Source organism: Myripristis murdjan, chromosome 16 (assembly GCF_902150065.1).
Source record: "Myripristis murdjan chromosome 16, fMyrMur1.1, whole genome shotgun sequence".
Classification (NCBI taxonomy): Eukaryota; Metazoa; Chordata; class Actinopteri; order Holocentriformes; family Holocentridae; genus Myripristis; species Myripristis murdjan.
In genome coordinates this window covers 12,361,779-12,373,812 of record NC_043995.1, presented here as the reverse complement: position 1 = coordinate 12,373,812, position 12,034 = coordinate 12,361,779, and the positions used below count along the sequence as shown (strand labels likewise).

Genomic DNA, 12,034 nt, shown 5'->3' with positions numbered 1-12,034 from the left:
TCTGTAACAGCAATTAGGAATGTTTGCTAGAGATGCTGAGGGCATCACAAACTAAGTAGAACACAGGACACAGAGCTAGCTTGCCTAATAGAAATTACTATTTCTGCATGCTGCTTGGTTTCCACAGGGAGAGAGTGAAGCTATTTTTGCCATGTCACATGTTTTCCCCTTGGGCCAAGGTTTCAAGCCTGTAACCTATTTAAGGGCAGATCAGATAATATTGGCTGTAGAAATGAGCTGGCTCACATATTGATAACTGTTAGAGAGAATACAAAGTTGCATATGATGCATTCATTGAAACAAAGGGAGAGAATCTCTTCGGTTGTGAAGGTGTGGCTTAGGAGGGTCTGTGGCAGCAAACTGGATGTTTTACAAGTAAAGGGAAAAATACTAGGTTGGGCGAGGGAACCTAAAGTAGCCTGACTGGTTAGGTGAGTTTTAACACTGACTGCTATCAGCCACACATTGTTGAGAGGCATGAACACACATGTGCCAACACACGCATACCCACACAGTCACCAGTACATTAACATGCACACATGCATGCACACACACGAAACAAATTCTTACCCAGGTGAAAGAAATTCCCAGAGAGATTCTTGAATCCAACAAAGCCATACAACACCTCTGTTCGAAACCTGCAATTACAACAAGGCACATGTTATTTCATAATTTCAAATGTCATTACTCGTTACACAAGAAAATGTGAGCGCTGCTAAGGCCCTGTATTGTGTAACAAAGAAGGAATAGCAAAATCATTCAATTATATAACACTTACATGTTATATCTGTCTTTTTCTAACATGATTGCTGATTTCACTACTCAGTAGTTTATGTGCACTAATCTTCAGTAGAGTCTGTAGAATACTGCCAGGTAAAGGCTCTTAGTGCTTGGAGCACCGAGAATAATTTCCTACTCAACCAGAACAAGTCACTCTGCACATTCATTTGCCAAGTCAGCCACCATCAGGATGCACAGTTTGCAATATGGGTCTCTAGACAAGACACTCCTTTTCTCACACACAGTTTTATTGCTGACGGTGATCTCTGAACCCCCCCTGGAAGGGATAAGAATTTTTCTTATCAATTGATTATCACATTTTTATTTCCACTTCATTTTGTCAACTTGTCTGCCAAAAACCATCTTGTTGTAATCATCAGGTAAGATTTCCATTTGTGAACTTTGTTTTACAGATGCACAATAAAAAGTTACAATTAATATATTTTAGTACATGTGTTTGCATGTCCTAATATGAGTTTTGTGTATATGTCTGTCTGTGGGCGGCTCTGTGATAAAATATTGGGCCTAGGTTGTGCTGTATGTTTTGGAGGAGTCTGTCTGCAGCCTGCAGTGCCAATAGAACATACAACCCCTCTCAGCACTTTGTTTGGTTATTTTGGACTCAAACATTTAATTTATCTATAGTGTGTGGGCACCAGACAGTGTCACCTTTCAGGCCACTGGAGGGTCTTTTGGAATTACCTATTACTGTATTATTTTGTTAGTGACTATTGTTCTTAAACATTTACATTAATAAATCTTATTAAATCACATAAAAATTACTGAAATGTGTCATCAAATTATCTTTTGATCAAGTATTTATGAGATACTTCTATATATACTGAACAGCAATTACAAATGACTGATTTAAAAAAAAAAAAAATGTGACTGCCAAATGATCATGTAGCTGAGTAACAAGGTGACTAGTAACAGTATGGACCACATCATATGTCACTACGTCTTGCACCATCAACGGTTATGCACACCTGCATCTTGAAACAGAGATGGGGGTGTGGGAGAGAGGCATTTGTCTCAGGAGTGAAAGAAACTATTGTATAGGACAGTTCTCAAAACCTGTTAACCTGGTTGGACATGTGTAAAACAAGCTTAGAGATGCCACTGTTTGCCATAGTGATAAGATGAGACCCAGGTTTCCTCATAAGTGTAGTCATAGCTGAGGGCAGGCATATGGACAGCGAGGACAGCTAGGTCAAACAGTGTTAGTGATTCACTGCGTTTGTTTTAACCTAGTTGGGGCACCAGTGATTGGGGTTTAAAGTGCCAGGACATGTTTAATAGTCCTGGTGCACACATGAAACCCTAATCTTTCCCATTAGACATCATACCTGCAAATTTTCTGATAAAGTATCTTAATACACTTTGTCCACACATCCTGCATATTGTTAACAGTTGTCTGGCCACTGGGTGTGTCCCATCCCATTTTAAACATGTCATTGTTCAACCTCTGTTAATGAAACCAGAACTGCATGTCCTCACTCCCAGCAGTTACAGGCCAATTTCCAAATTAGACATGTGTGTGGACTGCATAGGTAGCACAACATGGGATACATGTTGCTCCAAATGGTGAGAGTTGCTATTCATAAACACTGGGCTCCTGGTCTTGCTGTTTCAACGCTTTCCCCCATGGGTTAGCCGACTCCATAAAGGAACAGGTACCTCCTCTTGAGCTTCCTCCAGACTTTGACTCTCTCATTTCTCTGGCCATTGCCCATTGTCAAAGTCCCACCCTGTTACCTTGACCTCAAGGAGGTGCTACAAGGCTTGTCCTACATATCTGCCCTGTCACAATCCATGTGCTATTAACCTGCACCCAAGTACCTAACCCCCTAGGGGGCGCCTCTAGTGCCTGACGGCTCCAGAGATGGAGGCGATGAGAACCTTGACTCTTCACTTACTGCTGGAATAATCTGACCATTGTCCTCTCCTGCTGGCAATGGATCCTTTTTATTTGGCAAGAAAAACAGTTTGCTTCGTCCCTGTATTGACCACAGGGGTTTGAATGATATCACCATCAAACACATGTGTCCTCTCCCTCTCATCTCTTCTGCTTTTAAGTGACTGCGAGTAGCTGAGATCTTCACTAAGCTGGACCCCAGAAATGCATACCATTTAGTTGGGATAAGAGAGGTGGACAAATGGAAAACTGCTTTCAACACCCCTTTGAACTTTGGACCAGTGCTCTGGCTGTGTTTTAGCCTCTGGTGAGTGACGCTCTCTGAGACATGTTGAACTTGTTTGTCTTCATCTATCTGGATGACATCCTCATCTTTTCTCCAATTGGAAAACATGAAGAAAAAAATGAAAAAAACACATTCATCACGTTTGCAGGTTTCTCCAGCGCCTCCTCAACATCTAGCTCTTTGTAAAGGCTGAAAAGTGAGTGAGTTCCATGCCTCCTCTGTTGCATTCCTGGGTTTCATTTTGGATCCAATGGATCCCACTGAGGTCATTGCTGTTACCACACCAACAGTTCATTCTGGAAGTCGATTCCTCATGTGTCGGCACTAGGGTGGTCCTCTTTCAGTGGTCTCAAAGGGATAACAAACCCACCCCTGTGCTTTCCTCTCCCGGAAGCTCATACCCATGGAGAGGAATTACAACGTAAGCAACCAGGAGCTGCTGGCCACCGCGGTGGCCGTGGAGGAGTGGCACCACTGTCTGGATGGAGTGCAGCATTCTTTCCTGGTTTGGAATGGATCACAAAAACTTGGAGTGGATTGCTTCAATGCCAGGTGCCTCAATGCCTTTCCTTCAACTGTTTCAACTTTACCCTGTCTTACCAATCTAATAACACTAAACCCAATGCCTTGTCTCTTCTGAGCCCCCAAGTCCCCCACCAACACCCTGCCTTCTTCCTGTGTGCTGGGGGCAGTCTCAAAGATCACTGAGGAAAGGGTAAGACAGCATTAAGTACCGGACAGCTGTCACCCATACCAGATGTTTGTACCTGCCTCTTTTTGCTGTCAGATCATCCATTGGGTCCACACTTCTCCTCTCCCCTGTTACCCTGGAGTACGGGGCCACAGCTCATCTTCCTGTTCTGGAGCTTCTTCTGTTCACTCCTTGGCACCACTGTCAGCCTCTCCTCCAGGCACCACCCCAGTCCAGTGGTCAGACCAAGCAGCCTAACCAGGAGCTGGAGATGAGTCTACGCTGGTACCAGCTGTTACATCCATAGTGTTGTGCAGTGGATGAGAGGGAATGTCCACTATGGCCAGAAGCCAAGACAGGGTCCTCTGTCATATGCTGACTGCTCTCCTGACGATTTCTGTGTGCCTGCACAGTCAGAGAGCTGTGGACAGTCATGCTTGAGTCTGGGATGTGGCTGTGCAGCTACGTCTGGGTAAAGCACATTATGATGCATTCCTGAAACTCCCTTTGACTCCTTGTCAACACTGCTAACTCATCTATCTTGTCGGCCAGTGCTCTCACATTCCCCATGATGATGGCAGGTTTACATTTCCTTCTCTTCCTTTCACAAATCTCTGCCTCTTTCAGGATTTCCAGCATTTTCTCCTCAGAAAATTGCCAACTCTCATAGTGCTGTCAGCTTCTCCTGTGTGTAAACTATGCTGCCTCTACTGGTGCACACATTGCCTTGAGCCAGCTAAAATTTTCCAACAACAAACAAAACAAGTTAAACCCTGAACCACCAGCTTGTATCTATTGTTGTGATGTCCAAGAATGCCGAAATAATATTAAAAACTATAAAAACACAATACAAAATTGTGAAAGGAACCACTGTAACCACTAGCACAGGAACACAGGAACCACTGTAACCACTAGCTCTTTCACTGCCACTTGCACAGTGCCACAGCGACAGAATTTACATATAATTATTATAGATTAGTCTCACAGATCAACCTTATTAATGCTGAAACAAGATTGTGAAGTTCCAGTATATCTGCTTCCCATAGGTGTGCCTATCTCATCACCTATCACCCCAGCCCTGGGACTGGACCAGCAGCAAACAAACAGGCAAATTAAACACACTCAGAGACAACAGAATGAGAATGCTATCCTGTAAGGAGCATTCTCTAAAAGAGGTTTAATATTTCAAAGGCATTATCTACCTTAATTACTTTTGAGGGGATTAAATCTCTCCAGCAACACAGATCTTTTAACACATTCAACAGGATATGAGGGTATTAATGGATAAAGGATGTGACTAATCAAGAAGCCATATCATTACTTGGAGTTGCTGTTTCTCAGTGCTTACCAGAACACATTCCCACTGAGGCATCACTTTATAATTACTTTCACCATGTGTGAAGTTCTTAAATGTAAAATCATCTCTGTTATCAACAGAGCAGATGAGCAACTGTTAAAAGAGGCCTTGGTTTCTCACCAAGGTGTAAACTGACCAGGGAAAAATACTCAACCAATAGGGCAGTGATATTAAATTTCTAGAGCCCGTAGTTAGGGCACAACTGAAATGCCAAATGTGTGATAGATTACACTGATTACCGAGGCTACCTTTAAAGTATAACACGGTCTTTCATCCAAGGTGTACTGCTCTGTTGAAAATGTGAAATAAGCAAATAAGCCATAAGCAGAAATTGCTTACAAATGTAATGATGAATTGCTTTTTCAACCAACTGATGCTCAGCTTGGAACAGGCCTGAAGCTGCGTTGACACAGAATCCAGTAAATCACATATCTTTAATGTGGATGAGAGCAGGATGGCAAATCTGCCATCCTAAGGTCAAATATTTTAACTTTTTTTCCATCCTCTGCCAGAAATATCCTCTTTGACAGAATTTAAAGCTAGATCAGAACACTCCAACAACACTATATGCAAATATTATAAATGTATATTAATTACTATAATTCAATATAAATATATAAAGCACACACAAAACATTTTTCAACAATATAATTTATTTCTGCAAACAATATAACATCACCATAGCAACCCATTGTCCTTTAATGTGTGTTTAAGTGCAGTTTGAGTTTGTGCAATTTACGTCTGTAGAATTCAGTGAATGCATCTTAAACATCAACCTGCCAGCACAATCGGGCCACTACACACACCCACATACACGCATCCCCCCACACACACATACATATTTAGTCTTTTCTGAGGATACAATTTAAAACACAGATCAGCAGTAGCTCATATAAAAGTAATACCTTTATTAAAAGGCTATACATTACATTGCGTGGACAAAGATATGATTATAATAAGAGTAAAAACATGGCTGGTTGTCAGTCCATACTTTAGCACAGTGATATAACATCAGTGGTTAATGACAGTAGGTCCGAATTTATTTCAAATAGCTTCTTCCTATAAATTAAATCTGTTAGCATGCTAAGATAACTAGCTAATAACAAAATAACAACCAAAACTAACTTTCAGTGTAATGTAGGTCAGACTTCTAATGCAAGGTCCGTTAGAATCTAGATACTTTTGCACCATCATGACGGGATAACATCAAAGACCGTGGTTTTCGTATGTGCCAAGATGCCAGCGTGGTATTTCTGACAAATAACACATCTGGGAAAACAGTAGTGAACAAAGTCATTATCAAATATGGTGTGGTGTTCCATGATTGTGCCACAAACACAGACTGTTTTTCAGAGGGACAGTAGTAGCTCATTTGCATCATCATTTACAACAACCAGTGCAAACTTTCATGTTCATCCTATTTCTCTCAAAATTCACACAACAGACAATTTAACAGGATGAGGGGAATGACAAAAAAAAAATGTAATTGTCACAATGTTCCATGAAGAGAAGAGTCAAAGAGACTGTCAAGTATGGATGTGCTATGAGTAAAGTTGCAGCGCCCTCTCTGGTCAAATTTATAGATGTGACAACTTGTGCATGAGAACCTCACATTAGACATGGACTTGACATATTTATAGAAAAATCTCAGGGAAAACGCAATGCGCAATTCTCAGCGCCAATGACTTTTAAATATATTAACATGAACAAGTAAGTATGGGCTAATCCTCTTTGAAAATAACTATGAGGGGAAAAAACAGTGCAGATTTGAGGTAAATTTGAATTCATTCAAAAGAATACATTGTGAGTGGCTCTGGATGACTATCTTTCCAATCCCTAGTAGCATGAACTCTAATTTCCTCCCACACCCCGGTGCATCAGAACTCTCAGTAAAAAACCCCTTGTGGCTTTCACAGTACACTGGTTTACAATGCAGATGATCTCCAAGTATCATTAACTACATTACAAGCTTGTTCAGCTGAGTCAGTGCCAATTCATATTTTTGTCTGAATTCAAAGCTTGTCCTGAAACAGCGGGAGCCCTGAGATGGAGTAACGGTGGTAGAGCCCAGGGACAAGTTGGTCTTGTGAGCGTTAACATTTTGAAATGATCAGATAGAAACATCATGTTTACAGCCAGCGACAGAACTTATGGACTTTTGGCACAAGCCTACAGAGGGTCTCTGGTTGCTATGTTTACACCTTCACCGCTAACCCCCATCTAAATTCTTGCAAATGAGGAAAATTTTGCATGAATCCAGTCTAAAAAACAAAGACCTTGGACAAGAAGGCGAGTACAGTTTTCATCCCTGCATAGAATAGCCATACATAAATTACTAAATTAGGCAGCAAGGGCAATCATTTAAGTTGTACTGAGGATATTTTTATCTGAAACATGGCAAAATGTATTCGACCCATCCTGATTGAACTCCAACTGTCTTTCTGAACAAGGGGCCAGTGTCTCATGCCTCCACACCGACCAACTCTGGGGGCATCGGGGACTTTGGATGCTTGCTTTCAAAGTGCTGCTTAAAGGTCTTTGGGTCAGGCATTTGTGTCTGAAAAGGTGTAGAAAAAAAACAGAGCCATTAGAAATTTGTACAATACACATTTCAGCATGACAAGATGACAGAAGCACTCTAATGTAATGATATTATTTTAACTATATTAAAGTGCTTCCCTATATAATCATATCTGGGTAGCAATATAGTTTCAGCTGATGTGCTGCACAAAGCTGGTCTTCTCACATGGTATTTCTGGTCAATACACTGTCATTTTGAAAATAAATATTTAATAATTGTTAGTAATGAAAGCATATTAATGGACTACAACTGTATGTCACTGTATCTTTCATGTATGGTGTTGGTAAACAGTGCTAAGACAGACACAAAGTGAATAGAAGAAAAGTCTGAACTATATATATTGATACTGCAATTTGCTGTATGATTTACTTGCTTCACTGAAGCAGCGATAGCCAAATTGGCCCAAAATTGGCAAGTTAGCTAATGCTTGCCTCATCTATTGTGCTCAAAATACACCAAACACGGACACGATGCATCACGAAGGTGTGGTGGAGTGTTTTTGTTTTGTTTTTTCTTTACCTGCTACACCAACTTCATCTGTGTTACATTGTAGCTGCATGCCAGTGGTGTTTTTGAGGAGATTTCAAGTAGGTTACTTTGGAAAATGGGTAACTGAAAGTTGTTTTTTTTTTATCCTCTGCTGACCTTGAGAAGGTTATCTGTGCTTTTATTTCACCTTGGCTAGACACAGCACTCTCTCTGTGCTCCATCAGAAAGCCATTATCCCTATCCTGTCCTCTCTGCACCGGTCACCTGTTAGCTTCAGAGCTTGTGTACAAATCCTAGTTCCTCTACTTACATTTCTGACATGTTAGGCCCTCAGAGCCAAAACACAGCCTGCAATACACAAATGGTCATGGCTGTTCCTAAATATCAGGGTGTAGAGTCAATATAATGTTTTAAATCACTTCTCAAAACTCATGTTTATGTAAAAGCTTTTTTTTCCTAATGTGTATTTTAACCCTCCTGTTTTGCATATTTTATCCATTTCCTCTCTTTTGTTTCTCCTGCCTTGTTTGCCTGTTTCTGACTGCAGTTTTCTTTCTCTACAACTCCTTTTAATTCTTTTGACATTTTATTGGTTTGCTGTTTTCTCCTCTTCCATGTCTCTTTGCCTGATTGTTGATGTTGATTTTACCTTGTTTCTGTAAAACACAAAGAATGTTTATTATTGTTCCTAGCCTGAAAGACAATCACTAGAAAAAAGTTCTTCAATTTTATCTTTAGTCAAAATGCTTGTGTACATGGTTCACACTATGTCCCTACATTCCTGAAAGGAGGGCATTTTTCGGATCAAGCACATGTATGAATAATTCTCTGAGTACTCGTCAATACTAAGTACATCATATTCACTTATATCAATCATGTAACCTCTTTTCCATCTTCATTCATTGTGAACTGGTCCCGTGGGGTTAACATGGGAAAGAATATACCCAAGTGCCAGTTTGCACAAGAGTGTGTGCAAGCCATGGCATCTCTTGGCATCAGCTCACTTTATCAGTGCCAAATACTTAGGCTTTATTTTAGCTTTGATAACAGCAGCAGTGCATCCCTACCTCCTCAAACTAAATTATACATAAGATATTTGATTAAAAAAAAAAAAAAAAATGGCACCTTTGTATGAACTTGGTTCAAACACACTGCCTTCCAACTACGCACTTACCCGACAAACAGAGCAGGTGTACACTAAAGCAGCCTTAGCTGCTGCCTTCTGGTCATGGCCTTTGCTCTTCTTGATCTCTGCCTGTTTCTTGGCGTTCTTTTGCTGGGACTGGAACTTCTGGTGCCCACGGGCCATACTGAAAGCCAAACCTTAAGAAATGATACAAGAGTTTGACCAGTGAGACAACCTGATAGGCAAAAGACAGACACAGATAAAATATGAACACCTAACTTGCAATTTTTTTTTTTTTATTTTTTTTTTAGAATGACACTTCTGATGGCATGCTTACTGCTTAACATACTAAGAGAGTGATGGAAATAAGTCTTTGACAATACAACCTATTCTGTGTCTTAACTTGAAGGCACTGAGCTTCCATGCTTTGGATATTGTACAAATTTGGCCAGCACATCAGGTACATCCGGCTGCTCAGGATCAAGCTTGTTGCGCCTAGTTGATGTCCAGTTCATGTAAGGACAGCTAGCTCTTAAAATAAACCATTCCTCACCAAATATGAGACAATAGCAGCTGTTAAAACACCTTTTCAAACTAGGTTAATTGCAGCGATCTGGGTCACAGGGAAAAGCAATTAACTCAGAAGTATCCCCAAAGAAAATCAGACTCAGCCATTCAAAGTTGAGAGGCACAGTGAGCTGAAACTAGGCCAGTGCCGGTTTGAGCTCTACGGGAGCCTTCACAGGGCGAGGGCAGCCACAGATCTCTGAGCTCCACAGGAGCATCTTGGATGATGGGACCCCGCCATGCCTCCTCATCTCAACTGTAAGTTAGCTCGTGCCGGCTAACCGTAACGTTAGCTCGCTCTCTTGGCAGGACGTCGCCGGCTACAAAACACGCGCTAATAAAATGTAAAAATCCCCGCAGCGGCTGTGGTTAGACACTTTCGCCCTGTCGACATGGACTATATCACTATGTGTAATGTTATAGCACACATATAAAGTACATTTAACGTCAACCCAGACAGAAAGGCATTAGCCGGCTGCTATCGCTAGCTGCTGCTAACAAATCTCCGGTTCTAACAGCGGCGCACAGGGTCGTATTCACAAATATTCTGCTCGATTTTGATATTAGGGACTGAAGCACTAGCGAGAAAAATATCTGTTAAATCAATGTCTTACCTGGAAAAAATAAAGTTATTGCAGAAGATAACCACAAAAAAACGAAATAAAGGTAGGCACTCTGTTGCTACCCTCCGTGGCTTTTACTAGTTTGTCCTAAATGCTGCCGTGCGCGTGCGCACGCCGAGCGGGATGAATGTGCTACCTTCACGTGCTCCCCGTTAGCTCGGACTTCTAAAACCAATGATGCACGTTATTACAAGTCATCAGTATGACCTGTTGGTGGACACCGCAAAATGAGTCATGTCACAGATGGTTGGTGCCTTGTTTTAGATTTTAAGCAGCACTTAACTCCTCTGAGCTGCAAAGTGGGGAAATACTACAGCTGGTGTGAAATTCACATTTTAATCGACTTATTAAAAGCAGGAATCAGGATAGCTAAAATTTACAAATATACAACAATAATTAAGTAAAAAGAGCACAAAACAATGAAATAAAAACTATAATCCTCCTTTATTGACTCTGATTAATAATTTCTATCAGCAACTGAGAACCAGAACCACAGGATCTGCTCATATCTGTTTAGGACATGAGCATCATATCCTGTTTTGATGTAAGAATGTAAGCATAATACCAAAGTATTACTTACACACAAGTTTGACTTGTAATTGCACTTATGTTAGTGAACTTTAACCAGTCATCCACCCCCTAAAACATAACTTCTAAAAGAGTGTGAATATATGACCAAATCCGTAGCGTTCCATCCAAAATTACATTTTCTTTGCGTGTATGGTTCAATATTAAACCACAAGGTGTCATGATACAGACAACAGAACGGGCCACAGGCAGAGCAGAAAACTTCTTTTCCCTCATATCGGGAGCTAACACAATTAAATACAAAAGGCAGAAAATAAAGAGGGAAACAGTGCAGGGAGAGACAGAAATCCCTAAAGCTTGTCTTGGCCTTTGCATAAAAAGGATGATAATTTACATTAGGCAGGAAATAAGTTTAAGTAGTTGATTATTATCACAAAGAAATAAAACAGAATAAAAGCAAGCACCTGTTTCCTCAGGCATCTCGAGTTAGTTTCACTACAATTATTATTCAACGGAAATCATCGTGATATATAATAATAATTGTAATACGTGTGTGTATGTATAATATATATATATATATTATACACACACACACACACACACACACACATATATATATATATATATATATATATACATACAAACATACATACATATCTATCTATCTATCTATCTATCTATCTATCTATCTATCTATCTATCTATCTGTCTGTCTATCTATCTATCTATAGCATTATGTTTTATTTGCCAGACTTCACATATGTCTCTGGTAGCCTATAGGACATCTCAACAAAGTGTAATTCATGAAACCTGGGGGTCCAAGGCATGAAAAGGTTTTAAAACCCCTGCTCCTCTCTGATGTGGATTTTAATGGTCGTGCATATGTGTCTTGATCTAAGAGGAAAACACGTGACGGACGAAAATAAGGTGGAGATGTACATGCTGTGTGAGAAAAAAAAAAGTTATGACAAGTTCAGTGAGGCAGAAAATCGTTAATGGGGAGCCCTCTGTGGTTACGCCCCTCTCATCCGGAGGAGCACCTGGAGGAGCAGCTGACCAATCACGGAGGCGCTTTTCTTTCCTTGTTTACA

At 40.6% G+C, this 12,034-nt stretch overlaps 1 protein-coding gene across 2 annotated transcripts; it reads right to left on the bottom strand.

The window, feature by feature from the left end:
- Positions 1-5,917: 5,917 nt before the first annotated feature.
- On the bottom strand, positions 5,918-10,563 carry LOC115373523 (zinc finger protein 706). 2 transcript variants are annotated; one of them, XM_030071969.1, is made up of 3 exons: positions 10,407-10,563; positions 9,274-9,422; positions 5,918-7,586 (listed from the first exon to the last, which is right to left on the bottom strand). In XM_030071969.1, the coding sequence occupies exons 2-3, from the start codon at positions 9,406-9,408 to the stop codon at positions 7,491-7,493; spliced, it is 231 nt and encodes a 76-aa protein (XP_029927829.1). In that variant the 5' UTR covers positions 9,409-9,422; positions 10,407-10,563; the 3' UTR covers positions 5,918-7,490. The 2 variants fall into 2 exon arrangements, with proteins under 2 accessions (XP_029927829.1, XP_029927830.1); XM_030071970.1 differs by having other exon boundaries at positions 9,274-9,460; positions 10,407-10,514.
- Positions 10,564-12,034: the final 1,471 nt, after the last annotated feature.

What these genes read in the sequence shown, in the direction of transcription:
- LOC115373523 (XM_030071969.1), bottom strand. Translation starts at nt 9,408, where the DNA reads ATGGCCCGTGGGCACCAGAAGTTCCAGTCCCAGCAAAAGAACGCCAAG. An exon ending in ACACCTGCTCTGTTTGTCGG is followed by an intron (nt 7,587 to 9,273) that starts GTAAGTGCGTAG and finishes ACACCTTTTCAG; the next exon opens with ACACAAATGCCTGACCCAAA.